At 37.8% G+C, this 17873-nt stretch overlaps 1 protein-coding gene across 2 annotated transcripts in view; it reads right to left on the reverse strand.

Annotated features, from left to right (window-relative positions):
* Positions 1-17873, reverse strand: part of OTOGL (otogelin like) — a 198944-nt gene that overhangs the window by 100471 nt on the left and 80600 nt on the right. Inside the window, exons 24-26 of one of the 2 annotated variants that reach the window (XM_053584138.1) lie at positions 13159-13266; positions 12253-12391; positions 969-1103 (exon numbers count right to left, since the gene is read on the reverse strand). In XM_053584138.1, coding sequence (XP_053440113.1) covers positions 969-1103; positions 12253-12391; positions 13159-13266 — 382 coding nt within the window. The remainder of the gene's footprint in view (positions 1-968; positions 1104-12252; positions 12392-13158; positions 13267-17873) is intronic. The other variant, XM_053584139.1, reaches the window with a different exon arrangement.

The raw sequence follows: 17873 nt of genomic DNA on the forward strand, positions 1-17873 counted from the left end.
ATGTGCCCTATCACGGGTTGCTTTAGGTGTTCTTCCCAGGTGTGCTCAGGTGACCCCACATAACATCAGTGCTGGATATCCTTATTTATTCCTCACATGGGTATGAGTTCCCCAACGGGAAGTACTGTGTCCTTTCACTGTCATAGCCTAATAATTAGCGCAGGTTTTGATACACAGTAGATTTTGTGAATGAATGAATGAAGAAAGGAAGGAAATGTATTTATTCTTTTAAATTGGGCTGGCTCCAAGTAGACAAGAATAAACAAGGGTCCCAATTCTCAGAGAACAGATAATTGGGAGAGACAGCCTCACCGCAGCACAATGCATGTTCAACAGGACACTTGAGGGGCATGGGGAGGAGCTCCCTGAAGGAGATAAGACAAGACATCGCGTGTAAGAATAAGCTAAAGGGAAAGACAGATGCGGCTAGGAGCAATGACATTTGTGAAGGACTGGTAAAAGCTCGACCCTCTGGAATGTGGGCATGAAGCAGAAAGGATGAACAGTGAGGCAGGAGAGGAAGGCAGCAGCCAGGTGGGCAAGGCTCTGTAAGGGCAAGAGGAAGCCATCTGAAAAATGTGAAGCACCAGAGTGGCAGATTAAATTCCTACTTTAGAAGAGCCCACCCTGGCTGCAGTGCGAGAAGATGGATTTGAAGGGAAGATGGATTGGAAGTCCAATCTGGAGGCTATTGAAGTAGTCAAGGCCATAGGTGATGGCTGCTAGGGCTGAAATTATGAGCATGGGAATCAAGAACAAAGGAAAGAATAGTAATATGGAATATGGTACAAAGTATCAACAAAACAGACTGGTCACGTCTGATTTACTGAAGCCACATAAAATGACAAAGAAACAGCAATGCAGACCTTGGAAACATGTACAGAGAGAAGTGTCCCAAATCACTACTATTCTATTTACAGTATCCTCAGGACAAGTGAGAACGATCCTAAAAGAAATGATTCACTCACCTGTTTGTAAGGAGCATCATGCAGGTAAATTTCAGTATCCCCAACTGAAATCAAAACACTTTTAGAACACACAATATCATTGTCAAAGCATTTCTTGTTCTGGGCAATGACAGATATATCTGAATCATCTGTACTCTGAAATGTAAAAATAGTTTATTGATACAAGTATATACAATACATATAATTTTTAGTTATTTTTATTAACAAATCTTAAAGAAAACCAAGATTTACAATGGATTTTAGGTTTTGTTGAAATTGAAAACAACTCTAAAAAACATTAAAATGTCTTTAATAATATGAGCAATTTTATAGAAATACAATAAAATAGCTCAATGTTTAAACACTTCTAATACATCTGGTAAGATTTTGTTCTAGAAAATTTTTTTCCATTTTATTGCTATAACTAAAATTTACCAACCATTATCATTTTCTTTGTCAATAAACCACCATCAAGATGATACGTCACTTAGATAAATCTTTAAATATTTTCACTTTACACAACATGTCTTTTGTGTTATTTTAAGGAGCTTTCGGTTTGAATAATTATTTGACTGTAATTAGAATTTAAATAGAAACAAAACTGGTACATGTTAGTAAATAAAATAATGTATATTATTTGAGCACTTGCTTTGAACTTCACATATGTTATCTTATTTAGAGCTTCAGTTAAATTTTTGAGTTCAGTATTATCTTTATTTTATAGATCAGAAAACTGCTGTTAAGAGGGATTCATTCATTCTCCAGGGTCACTTTACTATAAAAGTTCAGGAACAGAGTTCAAATATTTAATCTGTTTTGTTTTGTTTATTTTAATGCCACTTATAAAAAAAATTAGGAAAGGTATAGCAATGGTTGGGGAGAAAGTAAATTTTAGACTATAGAGAATATTTACTTTCAAATAACACAATTTAGCCTCACACACTTTAAATTTAACACTTTCACCTCCATTTAGACCCTTTTCCTTCACCCACTCCCCACTCCATCCACTAAGAATATGTTCTTCAGAATCAAGATTTCTAATTTTGTACCCCAACTTTATGGTGGAATCTTTGGTTCTATAGACCCTGAAAATTCATTATAAAGTGTTGTTTGGAAGTACCGTAATTTTTACAATTTTTAATTGACAAATTATAATTATATATTTTACAAGGTATAACGTGACATGACATGATATATGCGCATAATGCAAAATGATTAAATCAAGGTAATTACCATAGTCATCACCTGGTATATTTATCATTTTTCTATGAAGAAAGTCAATGGGTTTTGTCAAATTTTCAAAGCACCTGTTATCACTCCCAAAAGTTAAAAGCCAGTTCTCCTAAGAGCCATTTTATTCACTATGGAATGTGGGGATTTCATCAAAAGGAAAGTAAGGAATACCACATTTCTCTTTGCACTCAATGTCCAATTTTGAAAGGTCCAGACACACTTCTCGAATCTTTTTCATTTTGAGACATATGGCTCAGTGTTTATTTGCATAGTAAGAAATGGCCATGAAATGTCCAGAAATTATACAGGTCTCGGAAATTATACTCTGCACACTTAGAGTAACTGAATACTGGATACATCTCTTATTTGGCTAAATTCCTCCTGTCTTGTTAATATAATTACTACAACATAATGTCTACCGGGTAGGTTTTTAAGGAATACTGTTGATGAAGTAATTAATATGTTTCTTTTTAACCCACTCTTCCGACATAGGTGTGAAGAGCTTTTGCTTCTATTTAAACAATCCTATTGCAAAGCAGTGCCTAAATTTTGAAAAGGAGAATAATAAAGGTCATGAGCATGATTATGGCATGGTACTATTAAAAAATATGCTATACTTTTCTGCCTTTCTGAATGATTTTCAAAGAAGAAAAAAGCATATAATTTGGGGTTTGGCTTTGCTCTTCCTCTTGGGAAGAGTTATTTAGATTAAAGGATGTGAAAAGCTGCCTGAAAAGCCTTCTATTGTCATTTTATTTCTATTACTAATAATTAAAGTGCCTCGATGTTAGTTTTATCCTTTATATTAAATCTGAAATGTCAAGTAATATTTTACACTGTATGGTCTGTCTTATAATAGCACATTACACTGACAGTAATTTGAAACAGTTTCAATGCCTGGGAGTCACACTTCCACAATTTTTATTTCTACTGTATTTCAAGTTAATAGTAGGTTTAGAAACACTACAGTGTTGCTAAGCGACATAATAAGCAATGATTACAAAGCTAGAGGGAGAGGTCAACATCAGTGTGTCCTGTGGGTTCCTCAAAACCCCTTATTCTCAAGTATTAAAAGATTTCATAGAGAATATTCCCCCAAATGATTCTGAAACATAAACTGTCCAGGTGACATGTGGGTAATTATCCTACACAAAGTCCCCACTGATACTGTACCCGCAGGCAGCCACGGTTTATGTCCCAAAGCAATACATTCATTCACCAGCCAAAAGACTTCAATGCTGGCAGAAAGAACAACTCTAGCCAATTAGATTCTCTTTCAAATTTGAATCAGAAAATAATGATTTTTAAAAATGTTTTGCAGAAGGATCTGCAGGTGAATCAACATAGAAAGGATCTGAGGTAGAATAGAGTCTGAATATAGAAGCGGGTTTCTGAACCAAAGCAAACAGAGAGAAAAGAAAGACTAGCAAGCTTGGGTAAGCAGAAAAAGAGAGCATCCCACTGGTATGGTCCCAGATGACGGAATGTTATCAGAGCACCCAAGAATCTCTGCTGCCAGGGAGACAAAACACTCCCTTCAGCTAACACCTTCTCGAGATTAGTGAACTTCCCTGAGATGTTACCTCCCTTACAGCTTTACATGCAAAGGCCCACAGTACCTCCCATCATTTGCTATGTGAAAGTGCAAGCACATAACCAGAAGTCGCTGAGAAGGAAAACCACCCTGAGCAGCTTCACTACCAAAGAAATCTACGTGAAAATACATTAATATAAAGGAGAAGGGGCGGCGCCTGTGGCTCAGTGAGTAGGGCGCCGGCCCCATATGCCGAGGGTGGCGGGTTCAAACCCAGCCCCGGCCAAACTGCAACCAAAAAATAGCCGGGTGTTGTGGCGGGCGCCTGTAGTCACAGCTGCTCGGGAGGCTGAGGCAAGAGAATCGCGTAAACCCAAGAGTTAGAGGTTGCTGTGAGCCATGTGACGCCACCGCACTCTACCCGAGGGCGGTACAGTGAGACTCTGTCTCTACAAAAAAAAAAAAAATATATATATATATATATATATATATCCTATATATATATAAAGGAGAAGTGAGTTATAATGAATGGGGTGCAATACTCCAACCTTGGAGTCTCATCACCAATGTTTCCACCTTCCATGAAACTCTATTGCTCCTTTATTCAAAATCAGTTACGGTTCCACAGCAAAGCTTCTTGTTTATTAACACTTCCTTTAAAGGTAAAACAATTGAGAATAAAGCTGATGTCTTAATAATTGTATCCTTAGCAGCTCCTAGCATAAAGTTATAGGATACAGATCTAAATATTTAATAAATGAATAAATAAAAATAGAGTAGAAAAATAATCACCAGAAAGCTTACACTGGTACTGCTGAAATATTTCAGAACATTTTAATATATAGGGTCTGAATTAGTCCATTCTGTACCATCATAACATAATCCCTGGTACATGTATACCATGGAATATTATGCAGCCTTAAAGAAAGATGCAGACTTTTCCTTTTTCACATTTACATGGATGGAGCTGGAACATATTCTTCTTAGCAAAGTATCTCAAGAATGGAAGAAAAAGTATCCAATGTACACAGCCCTACTATGAAGCTAATTTATAGCTTTCATATGAAGGCTATAACCCAACTATAGCACAAAAATATGGGGAAAGGGCCAAGGGAGGGGAAGGGAGGGGGGAGGTTAAGGTGGAGGGAGGGTAATAGGTTGGGCCACACCTACGGTGCATCTTAGAATGGATACAGGCGAAACTTACTAAAGGCAGAATACAAATGTCCACATACAATAACTAAGAAAATGCCATGAAGGCTATGTTGAAGAGTTTGATGAAAATATTTCAGATTGTATATGAAACCAGCACATTGTACCCCTTGATTGCACTAATGTACACATCTATGATTTAACAATAATTAAAAAGAATAAATAACATAATCCCTGAGACTGGGTAATTTATAACAAACACAAATGTATTGGCTACCAGTTCCATAGGCTGGAAAATCTACAGTCAAGGAGCCAGCAAGTTGAGCATCTGATGATACCATTATCTTCTCCTGAGATGCCACCTTGTACGCTGGGTCTTCCAGAGGGGAGAAAAGCTGGATCCTTAGATGGCAGAAGCAGAAGGGCCAAGTACAAGAGAGAACAAACCAACTTCTACAAGCCTTTTTTACGATGCCTTTAACTGTTCATGAGGGCTCTGCTCTCATGAACTTAACTCTTCCTTTTAGGACCCACCTCCCAAAACTGTCAGGTTGAGGATTAAGTTTCCAACACATGAATTCAGTGGGCCACATTCCCACTATAGTATTGTGCCCCTGGCCAAAATTCAAGTCCTTCTTACATGTAAAAATACATTCATTCCATTTCAACAGCTCCCGAAGCCTCAACTCATTCCAGCATCGCATCAATATTAAAGTTATAAGTCCAAAGTCTCATCTACACATCATATAAGTATCTCTAGGTACAAGTCATCCTAAGGCAAATTACTTTTCAGCTGTGAGCCGGTGAGATTAAAATAAGTTATGTCCTTCCAAAATACAATGGTGAGTTAGGCAGGAGACTGATGTTTCCATTCCAAAAGGGAGAAATGGGCAAGATGAAAAAATATTATCTCAAGTAAGTCCAAAACTCAACAGGGCAAAGATCACTAAATCTTTAGTCTTCAGAATACCTTCCTTTGACTCTATGTCCCCACTTCCAGACACACCGGGGCATGAGTTGCATCCCCAAGGCCTCAGGCAGTCCTGCCCCAGTGGCTTTGCTAAGTTCAATCTACCCAACAGCTCCTGTGGGTTGGAGCCTCATGCCTGCAGCTCTCCAAAATTGGTTTTACATATTGTTGGCTCCAAGTTCTGAGGTCTTTGAGGAGCCCCACTTTCTACTGATCATTGTCCGAGTGGGGCTTCTCTGTGGTATGTAGTCCCTGTAGCCGGTCTGTAAAGCATCTTTTGAAATCTACATGACGGCAGCCAGGCCTCCATAGCCTGAGTGTCCTGTTCACCTGCAGAATTAACAACACGAGGATGCCACCAAAATTTACAACTCATATCACCTCCCAGAGCAGTGACCAGAGCCGCATCTGGGGCTACTTGAGCCATAGCTGGCAGGGAGCAGACATGACTTTGCAGGGCAGGAAATCCTGAGGTCCTCTTATTTTGCAGACAGCTCTATCTAGTTCTGTCTAGATCTTTATATTCAACTATGATGTAATGAATTTCCTTTGACTCCCATTCCTCTCTATTTTGATTTTAATTCCCTATGGATAAATAAATTTAAAAAAATAAAACAAGGTCTGTTCCTTCAAGGTATTATGAGACCACAAGCTTCTAAGAGTTTTCTGGAGGAGACCAACACGAAAACAGAGAGGCTGTGAGGCCCAGTGTTTTACGAAACTCTTGGGACAAGGAGCCACCAGAAGAGACTGGGGTGTGTTCAGAGACAAAAGACTATAACTGGGAGAATTACATCAGAGATGACAGGGCAAGAGCGACTTCAAGAAAAAAGAAGCTCAAAATTAAAAATGTGTAACTGGATTTTGCCTTCAGGTCATTGTTGAATTTTATAGTTGCAATTTTATATAAATTTTGTGATTAAGTGTCTCCCACCAACCTAAACAGAGCGAGGCTTCTGTCACTGTTGTACCTTCACTTGGTGGTACAGGGTTTGACACAGAGAAAGCATGTAAGATATACTGAAGTGAAAAAATTATGCCAGGTATACAGACTTGAGAGTGCTGAAATTAGAAGGTTTTAGGGGCTTAGGAGACAGGGAATATTTGAAATATCACCTGAACAGCATGTTGAAAATCCTGATCTAGAACAAATAATAGGAGGACGCCAACTGTGACTGATGTCTGTCACAGATGCGAGGAAGTAGAGTTTGGTCTGAAATCCGACGGTTGTGATATCATATTTCCCATCTTTGCGGTTCTCTTTCTTTGACCTTATGGCACAGGTCAAGATGACATTTGATTTCTCATTTCTTTTTTTCTCTTAAAGAAAGTCCTACAATTCTGACTTTTGTCCTAAATTTGTTTCAAGATGCTTTAAAAACTTCTATGGTAGCATTGCTTCTTACAGTAAAGAGCAAACAACCTCCAAAATGAATAAAATATCAGAGTACCTGAATTTCTAAAGTTTAACCAAGTATTTATTCAACAGTTATAGTAAGTACTTGCTCTTTACCTAGAATTGGATTGCATTTAAAACTGTACAAGATAGACGTAAGAGAAATAACTTTAGTATCTGTTCAAATGTCAGGATAAAATTATCTCATACTTTTAAAATAAAACTGAGTAAGTGTTAATTTGTTTTTGAGACTGGTAGCTCACAGCAACCTCAAACTCTTGGATTCAAGTGATCCTCTTGCCTCAGCTTCCCAGGTAGCTAGGATGACAGGCACCTACCATGACACCCAGTTATTTTGGGGGATGGGGTCTCTTGCTCGAGCTGTTTTCAAACTCCTGACCTCAAGCAATCCATCTGTCTTGGCCTCCCAGAGTGCTGGGATTACAGGAGTGAGCCACCACACTTGGGCAATTTTTTAAGGTCCAGTGGAAATTAAAGGACAAATTTTTATGAATAGTGATCTACTATATCCTTCTCAGGGCTCAAAGAGATAAAAAATAAATTTCACAAAATGAAAGGTGTTACAAATAACAAAGATAAATCCTAGAATTTTTAAGAAAAACAGGAGGAAAAAGAGCCTGTTGACAAGGAAGAAAAAATTCACAGAGATGATTCCTGCCACTAAAAAAAAATAAAAAGCAACAAGTAAATGAATCATGCTGACAGCCATCTTCTCCGTCTCAAAAGAAATACCGATGCTTCCAGAAAAGGCTCTCTCAGGGGAAATCGTAGCAGATGGGGTAATCAAAAACAAAATAATTGAAGCAGAAAAAAATTCAAGTCTGAGAAATTTACTATCTAGCATGATCATAACTCATGTTTTAACACCACAGAAACTAAGTTGACTGATTAACCTCTAATTTATCTTTGGTATGCAATAGTTATTTGTTTAATGGACAAATGGATGTGCTTATTTTTTAATCATGTAAGTTTTGTTCAATTTGTCCTGAAACACTTCTGAGGCCTGTTTCTGGTTGTATTAATGTTAGTAAAATTGCCCATGGTAATATAGTAAGAATGCATTAGTCTAATTATCAATAAGTTTTCTTTTTTTCAAGTTACCAAATTAAATTCAGTAAAAGTTGAATTGTGTGGGCAAGCGCCTGTGATTCAGTGGGTCGGGCACTGGCCCCATATACTGAGGGTGGTGGGTTCAAACCTGGCCCCGGACAGCTAAAAAAAAAACAAACAGCAGTGGCAACTGCAACAAAAAATAGCCAGGCGTTGTGGTAGATGCCTATAGTCCCAGCTACTAGAAGACTGAGGCAAGAGAATTGCATAAGCCCAAGAGTTGGAGGTTGCTGTGAGCTGTGACGTCATAGCACCCTACCAAGGGTGACAGAGTAAGACTGTTGTCTCAAAAAAAAATTCATTGTGATGTCTGTTTGTAAACAAGAACATTTCTCCTTTACCAAAAAAAAAAAAAAAGGTACGTACTATTCTTAGACTTTTAATACTGTTTGTGTCTTATGCTTTGTATATGAGCCCTCATGACAGATTTTCTTCATCCAGATATTAAATTAATGATTTAAATTTCATTGCTGCTGAAATATTGGAAGAATCTCTCCTGTGACATATTTCCTTATATACAGACAGGTAATTTAATTAAAATTTGAAACTGAACGTGACATATCCAGTTTAACAGAAAGACATGGTAGCAAATTAAGGTAAATGTAGGAAATCAGATTATAATGGCTAAATGCTAAATTGTAATGACTCTTGCCTATGGAATGGACTGACCCTGTTTTGGTGCAGCACCAGTAAAGAAATAACACTCCCACTTCTCAGCAGCAAACATGAGAATATGCTTTCATCTTGCCAGGAATCAGAGTGAAGACAAATACTTTACTTGGAATACTTTCTACACAATCAATATTTGAAAATACAGTGTTAAGTACTGTGCTCTCTCTACTGCAAAAGGAAACAAAGTGTTAAAAAAAAAAAAAAAAAAAGAATCCAGGCAGTAAATACTAATAAGTAGTTACTGAATTCACCAAATGCCCAGCATTCTGCAAAATGACTTGGAAAGCAAATAAACAAACTTAAGGAATTATACCAGCCACCAAAATTTCAGAATTTTCTTGAATGAATCTGTATTAATATGCAGCATGTATAGTAGTAATGTCCACGTTTTATAGGTCCCTACATTGTTTTATTAAATAAATGAAATAAATGCGTGAGCAAGGATCACCACTGACACACGCTGGAAAATGTTTTGAGACACGATGATACATGCACAACTTTTTAAATGCTTTTGGTAAACACTTGTATTTTTCCGTATACATTAGTGAAAAAGGTTGGCAGAATTTTTGTCTTACTAATCGAAATGATATCATAAACATCTTTAACTAACAGCAATGATATATTCAAGGAGAACATAACATGTTCAAGATGATATTGTCAAAGAAAACTTGTTTTATCTGAATGTGACTTAAAATTGACCTCTCAGAAGAAGAGGAGGATTTCAAAAGTAATTAAAATTTATTTTAAGAGAAAAAAATGTCTGCATACTTACTACTCAAAATGTGGTCCATAGACATGGAGCGTGAGCACTATTAAGAAGGCAGAATTAAAATCTTGCTGCAATTCTATGGATACAGAGTCCATATTTTTGTGTGTGTATTTTGCTTCACTCTTTTTTGTTGATACAGAGTCCCACTCTATCATCTGGGCCAGAGATCAATAGCATTGTCATAGTTAACTGCAGCCTCAAGTTAGGAAGGCCCAAGCAATTCTCTTGCCTCAAGTTCCCAAGTGGCTATAGAGTCCGTATTTTAACAATATCCCTAGGCAATTTGCATGTAAACTAAAGTTTCAGAAGTGCTGCTGTACATACTTGAAGTTGAAGACATGTATATGCAATTATCACAAGCGTTAGATGTCTAGAAGTGAAAAGGTAATTTTAAGCTTCTGGTCTCTGCACTCTAGTTGAGCCATAGTTGTGCTAGCCCTGTGAGGAATCCAAAAGAAGCCGACACATAGTTCTGACATAACATGATACACAATCTAGATGACCACATATAAAATAATCATAACATAATGGGCTGCTTAATTGTCATGTGGGAACTATAAATACAGTAGGATATAAGAATTGAACAGATCAATGTGGGCTGGAAACATCATTAGAGGAAGCAGAGGAAATCAGATACACCAGACTAGTCTGAGAAAAGACATACAGGAGGGGTGGAGCTAACAGAGACCTTTGAAAGACTGACACAGGCACTTTGACTACGAGGCCGGTCATTGAAAGGTCTTACAGTTTTTAATAAGAAATGACACCAGGACAGTATGAGTTATAGGGAATTAATAGAATGAAATAGCCTAGAAGCTATCTTCTGAAGATCAGATCTGTACCTTTTGATTTGGGACTTTTCAATGTACAGGTGTGGTTAAGACTGTAGGAGTGGATGAACACAAAAGCACTGGGAGAAAAGGGCAGAGAGCCCAGATCAGACATCCAGTTCAGCCAACATTCAATAGACAACAGCTATGTTCCCAGCATGGTGCTCCTCCCGTGTGAAACCTGGAAAGCTAAACCTGTGGTGCTTACTGTGAAGGGACCCCTTCAGTCATCTCCAGTTAGGGGCTTCTGCAAGAAAACGCAACACAGAGAAAGAAGAAAGCAGAGAAATACTGAAAGATTCAATGAGCATAATATCCAGAAAGTTCAAGGTAGAGGTGATTTAAAAGAGTGTCAGAGGCACCTAAGTATCAAGGGAAATGAGGATCTAGATTAAAACCAATCTGATAACGTGGCACATACTGAGAATAAACTATATTACTTTATGTGTTCAAATCCCCAAATTGTTACCTGCTTTCCCAAGTTTCTAAATTTATAATTTAAACCTCAGGAGATAAGAAGATTTTAATGAACCGTTGTTTGCTAAAATGAGACCTGTTCAGAGGATATGCAGAGTGTGTGTGACTGAGCCTCCCTTATGCTCCAAAAACAATCAAAACAACACAAGACCAAAAAACTCTATAGATGACTTGCCATCTTCTATAACATTATTAATATATGACTGCCAAATTCATTCCTGGGTATTTATTCTTTAAAAATCTTAAAATTATCTCTACAGAAGGCTTAAGATAAGTACCAACGGGGAAATTCAATGGCTTAAAACAAAAGTAAGAGCTTTGCTTAAGTTTTAGATTTTACTGTTCATTGTTTCATTTAATAGAACTAATATAGAATGGAAATAACAGTCTGTTTTCTTAAAATAGGCTTGAAGAAAAGGATCACATATAAACCTCTAATAATATAAAACCCATACCCAGAAAAAAAAAAATACATGCATTAATCATAGGTTGGTTTGCTGGAGAAAAAATGTTATTTTGTTTATTCTTGAATGACTTCTTTCTAAAGCTTACATTTTTCATTTAGAAATTTACTTTTGCAGTCTGTAATGTCTAAATAAAATTTAAGTGTACAATCAAAATGCAATCAATGTATGAGAAATTTTAAAAATTTTATAAGATGCATAAAGCCTGAAGTCTACCAAAGTATATCATCAAAACATTAATACGCCAACATTTCTAGAATTGAGCACAATATATTTTGATTATCATAACCATAAAAATACATAATCCATAATACATAAATATAAATATGTATTTATATTTATACTAAACAAACCAACTTAATAATAATAAAAATAGTGACATTTATTGAACATTTACCTTACATCAAGTACTGTTTTACATGTATTTATTCATTTAATCCTCAAAATTATCTTAGTAGCCCTACATATAATTATTTCTCATTTTACAAATAAGGAAACAGAAGCACAGAAAGTTAAAGAATTAGCCCACCACTTCTAAATGACAAAACTTAAGAATGAGTTAAGGAAATTAGTTCAAAGTCACTGTAACTTGAATACATTCGAATAATGACATACGAATTCATTTTTTACATTGTCTTTACACAAATTGCAAATAAAAATAAGTAACCGTGACCTACCTTTATCAAAAAAACCTGGCAGTCACTGATATAATCATATTCCAGTCCATCAAAAGAATGATAATGTCGGTCCCCATATATTGTGCATAATGCTGGGCATGGGTAATACGTGCAATTGAACATTCCTCGTCGACAAACACTATTAGAAAATAGCACAAATTAACTTTCTAAGAAAGGTGGCTCTAATAATGTTTTTCAAGTGGCATTAACATTGATATGTTTGTATTCAAAAGCACTCATGAGCCAACAGCCCTTAAAAATATTGCCAATTCATTTGAATGCTACCTGTTACACTGGCAAATTAGGCATGCATTTACCACTTTTACTAAATAAATTATCAGATACCAAAACTAAGCTTAGAAATTTTGCCCAGGTCACACAGAAAATAGATAATGGAATGAAAAATAGAACACAGGTCTGTTGGCAGCCATAGGAGCAAAATTCCATCTTCTCCGACATTTGAGTGAATTTAAATACATTAGACATGACATTGCTCATGAGTTTAGAATCTTTGTCCATATTTTAAGAAAATGACATTTCAAATTTTATTTTATGAGATTTTTTTGACTTATATCTAAACAGACGCTTCCATTAAACATGGTCTTCTCTTTGTAACAGAACATTCTTACTATAAACTTGAGATATTTTTTTCCTATTAAATGTTCAGGCTGTCGTATTTCACACTTTTCTTCTGGACTAAACAAATATGCATAAAAATAACAGCAGGTCATTTTTTCCCCCCACCAACTCCTGAATGCCTTTAAAATCTTACCTACTCTGGCTTGATTTGTTTTCTGCTGAATTCATAAATTCAGTATTATATTTACACTAAGTAAATACAGTAAGATAATTGAAATTAATGCAATTACTGGGGAATGTGTTTGTGAAATAAACAGATCTCATTACCAGGTATAACATGGTGTAGCAATCACTTCTCCTGAGAGATATTCCCAGTCTTTCCAGATACACGGGCAGCTTTCCGGAACATAACACTTCCCTTTGTGCTCTGCCATTCTTACAAATGAAGAAAGAAGTGAAATCCTACTTAGTATAAACTAACAATGTCTGTTAAAAAATCAGAAATCTTGTCAGATTCAACCCTATCCTCTGTATTTATTGTGGCTATCTAACGTATAATCTACCTGAGCTCTTGAGGGGTTCGATCTCTCCTTCTGCTTTTATTTAACCACACAGTATCTTGATATCACAGTATTAAATAAATTCTGGGCAGATGATTAGAGGTGATATTTTTTCCTTTATTAATTCACTTGGTACCATAAAACAGAGAACAAAGTCTAAATTTTAATCAAGTGAATTATTCTGGGGGGAAAAAAGTGTAAAGAGGAAGTAAAAGTCCCTTTCTTTAATATTTGCTACTTATAAGAGTCCATGGAATCTAGCAATTTTTTAATACAATATGAATACTAAATTATGAAAGAGAGAAAATTTTTTATTTCAGGATATAGAGAGAAATCAAAAGCTTCTCTCTGAGTGCTTAAAGTTAAAACCATGAGAGTCGAGTTTAGGTGTGTTTGAACTAAGAAGCCATTACATGAAGTATTTCACATTACTTATTATCAACAGACTAAGTTTTGAATGTTGGTATCCTTTTAAGTGCTATTTTCTTCTTAAAGTATTATCCCCTTGATGGAATGTGTTAATATAAAACTTAAATATCAATATAAAATAATATATGAAAATTTAATGTAAAAATTAATCTCATAATCTCAGGAAAGATTAATTTTGGCATGTTATCAAAAATTTTTATAGAAAGATTAAAAAACAAATATATATAACATATATTGCAATTACTTTCAATATATTAATGAAAGTTCTAATATTCTTACAATCTTTTTTCCAAAATGCCTTTCATAAATAACTTAAAATAATGAGTCAACATTATAACAATAAATAATGCATATGATAGTAATTAATTATAAAGATGATACTCATTTAAATATATGCTATAGAGGGAGATGGAACATGATGGCGGACGGGACGGATGTGTAGCCCATTTCTCCCAAGTCATCAGGTGAGAGGGAGGGGGCTCTGGATCTTTTCCCCATGTGGATTATTGGTGTGGACAGACAGCTGGAGATGTGCAGCGAATTGGCAGATTGCTGTATATGAGGTGTAATTTAAAACCACAGACTCTGTTGTAGAGATTTTGCCTGCCTGGTTGCACTGGCCGGCTGCCAGCCCCTCCCTCACGGAGGACAGCAGTTCACAATTCCTGGCAAAACCCAATTGATAAAAATTTATTCCTGAGCCGAGTTTGGCGACCAGAAAGGGGTACTGCTCAGAGCCACAAGGGGCTAAGCATCCCCATGGAAAATTGAAGGTAAGGGATCCCACCCAGGAAACAGACATTTTGAATAGACCGGACCATTCCTGGTGAGGAATATTGATGTGGGCTGGTAGTTCAGGCTGTGCAGCGAACTGGCGGGTGGCTGGACTCAAAAGTCCAGATTCAAAAGTGAGACTCCGAGCCACAAAAACTGAGGAAAAGGTCTCCGTGCGCTGCAGCTGCAGGAGACAGCGGCAGCTGGAGCTGGCAGCAGCCAGCCCCTCCCACACAGCTGATTGCAGTTGCCAGTTTGTGGGAGAACTTGGGAGCAGAATGGAAAGATTTGTGAAGCATGGACTCCTGCACCGAGTTGGGAGGTCGGATAGGAGTGCCGTCCAGAACAGAGCAGCTGAGGTTGGACAACAATTAGGAAATAAACTTTTATAGAAACTCCAAAATGGCGATGTGGCCAGGTAGGGTGGTTACCATGGTAACAGTGTAAACTGTGAATCAGGTATAAGCCTGGGAACCACTCACAGCACCACCTGGTGTCCAGAAAGCATTATAAATATATTCCTACGAAAGTTGATCCCTACGTCATACATATAGATGTATATTTCTATATATATAAAAGAATAATATTTTTGTGGTTGGTGTCTTTTTATTTCTCTTTTTTTCCTCTCATCATTTTCTTGCAGGGGCTATTGTTGATTTTCTTATTTTTTTATTTTTATTTTTTCCATTTTTAATTTTTTCTTTCTTCTTGTTTTAACTTTTTTATGAACACCACTTTTTTCCCCTTCTCTCTTCCACTTCTTCCCTTCTTATGGTTTCTGAGAGTGATTACATCAGATTTTTAGAGGTTTTTTTGTTTGTTTCTTTGTTTGTTTTGTTTGTTTTTTACCTTTTTTAAAATTATTTTATGATTATAATTATTTTTATTGTAGTTGGGTTTTTTTGTTGTCTATATGTCTATGTGTTTCTGATTGTTCATGCATTTGTGTGGCTTGTGTGTCTGGTAGCCTTTCTATCTGTTTATTTGCTCATTTGGTCTCAATGTGTTTGGTGTTTTGCTAAATCCTTGGGTTGGCTATTTTCCCTAACCCCAACTTTCACATTCAACAAGAACAAGGGGGAATGGGGGACCATGGCTGATTGGAGCCAGCTCTCAATAGAAGCTCCAGTCTGGAGGGAGAGATAATGACCAGAAAGAACCCAACAAAGCTGAAGGAGGGGGGCCAACCTGACAGATGAGATAGATAATTGCTCGTCTTCCCTGCTAAGGCAAGCTTTGACTCCAAAGAAACTATTTTCAGGTACAGATCTCATCCCAAAGACGTTGTGTGGCCATCCACTCCCCTAAAAGAGTTGCTTGCTTATTGTGTGATATCTACCTTTGAGTGATAAACTGAGGCTCTCCTTCCTCACCCCTCCAAAGGGAATTGCTTGAAGTTAGGACTCCTTCTCAAGAGAGCCCCTGCAGTGAGTCTAGGAATTCCATTGACTGGCAGGAAGTTTGAACAACTATTTTCCTTGCCACCTTGATCCTGAAGTCTACCCACCACTCCCCCCACCCTCCCCGGCCCCAGCTTGGCAGTCTAGAGGTCCAACTCCTCCAGAAAACAGAATGTCTGCATTTTTTGGCTAGGATCAGGCATTGCATAGACAGTGGCAGTACAGCTGTGCTGTACCTGTAAATCCAGTAATTGCACAGAAAGACATAGAGGGAAAGGTAACTGACCTGGCCCCAAAAAGGAGTATCTCAGCAGCAAATGGAGGCTTGGGTTCCTCACAACAGGTGGAGGCTTGGAAACTGCTGAGATGCATGAACCCAAGAGGAGGCACCTCTGATCCAACCTCAGCATTAGCAGAGTGATCCTGCTGGGATCTAACTCTGGAGCGTCACCTCCCCAGTTCTGTGGCCTGCAAGAGGGCACCAGACCTCACCCTATAGGGATTCCAGAGCTCCAGAACAGTGGCAACAAATGTGCACTGGCTGAGGAAGAAATTCTTTTGCTGTCTGGATATCCTCAGGTTTGGACTGAGCTCAGGCAGAACTTTCTTCACCTGCCATTGAGCACCTGAGGTAGGCAGACCTCAGCTTCCCCTGTGGGATGGTGATAGACTTTGTAACCACGAGGAGGAGGCAACTACCTTGCTTTGCTCTGGCAGGCACATAGCCCTGGCACATTTGCTTATTGGACAGAACAGGGCCACAGAGACTGGGTTAACAGAGACTGCCGGTAGGAATACTAGAGACAAAGTTCGGTGGTGAAGGATGACCAAGGTGGGTTAAGAGGCATCAACCCCCTGGCTCTAAACTTCCTACTGGATGGGCCTCTTTAACCCCTCAGAGCACCAGAGGCACTCAAATCACACTTGAGCTGCCAATAGACCCCTAACATCTAGTTGCCAGAGTCCTCTTGAACTCTCCAGCTAAAGAGTGGGGGCTGTCTGGGGTAATTGGTCTGGAACTCTTAAACTGGACAAATTACCCCAGGACCCTCCAAGGTGGGACCCTGGGTTTACTGTAGTGGGAAGGTTTGATTCTCCTCTTCCAGATATTACTGGTGGGGGAAGGGATGTCCTAGTTGCTTGTATTACACCAAAGCTGAGACTGCAACCTAGAGTTACTGATTCACTAGGATTGGACAGAGATCAGCTGAATACAAGGCAGAGCCACCTACCCCCAGTACACCAAGCAGGCCTCTATAGTGACTGTAGTACTGCAGCGGTACTTTGCAAAATTGTACAGGAAAAGCTGCAGTCACCAGTCCCAGTTCCTAGGTGAAGGGCTGGTCAACCACAACTGTAGAAGTTTCCAGTCCAATTTCACCTTATCTGCTCATCTAGCTAAACACTGAAAGACAATCATGGGGCTGAATCAGCAGAAAAACTCTGGCAACATGAATAAACAGAACAGTTCAACTCCCCCAAGGAATGACAAAACAGCCAAGCCAGAGGATCCCATTTACAAACAGATAGCTGAGATGTCTGAAATCGAATTTAGAATTTGGATAGCAAACAAGATCAACAAAATGGAAGTAAAGATGGAGGTAGAAATTGTAGGATTAATTCAGAACATGTCTCAAGAATTCAATGAATTCAAAGACAAAATCACCGAAGATTAAGACACATTGAGAAAAGAATCTGAAGCCTTACATGGTATGAGAAATACAGTAGAATCCCTCAGTAACCAAATGGAACAGGGAGAAGAAATGATTTCTGACATCGAAGACAAAGCTTTTGAACGATCTCAAATGTTCTAACAGGAAGAGAAATGGAGAGCAAAAACAGATCATTCTCTCAGAGAGCTCTGGGATAGCTCGAAGAA

This window comes from Nycticebus coucang, chromosome 3 (genome assembly GCF_027406575.1).
Source record: "Nycticebus coucang isolate mNycCou1 chromosome 3, mNycCou1.pri, whole genome shotgun sequence".
NCBI lineage: Eukaryota > Metazoa > Chordata > Mammalia > Primates > Lorisidae > Nycticebus > Nycticebus coucang.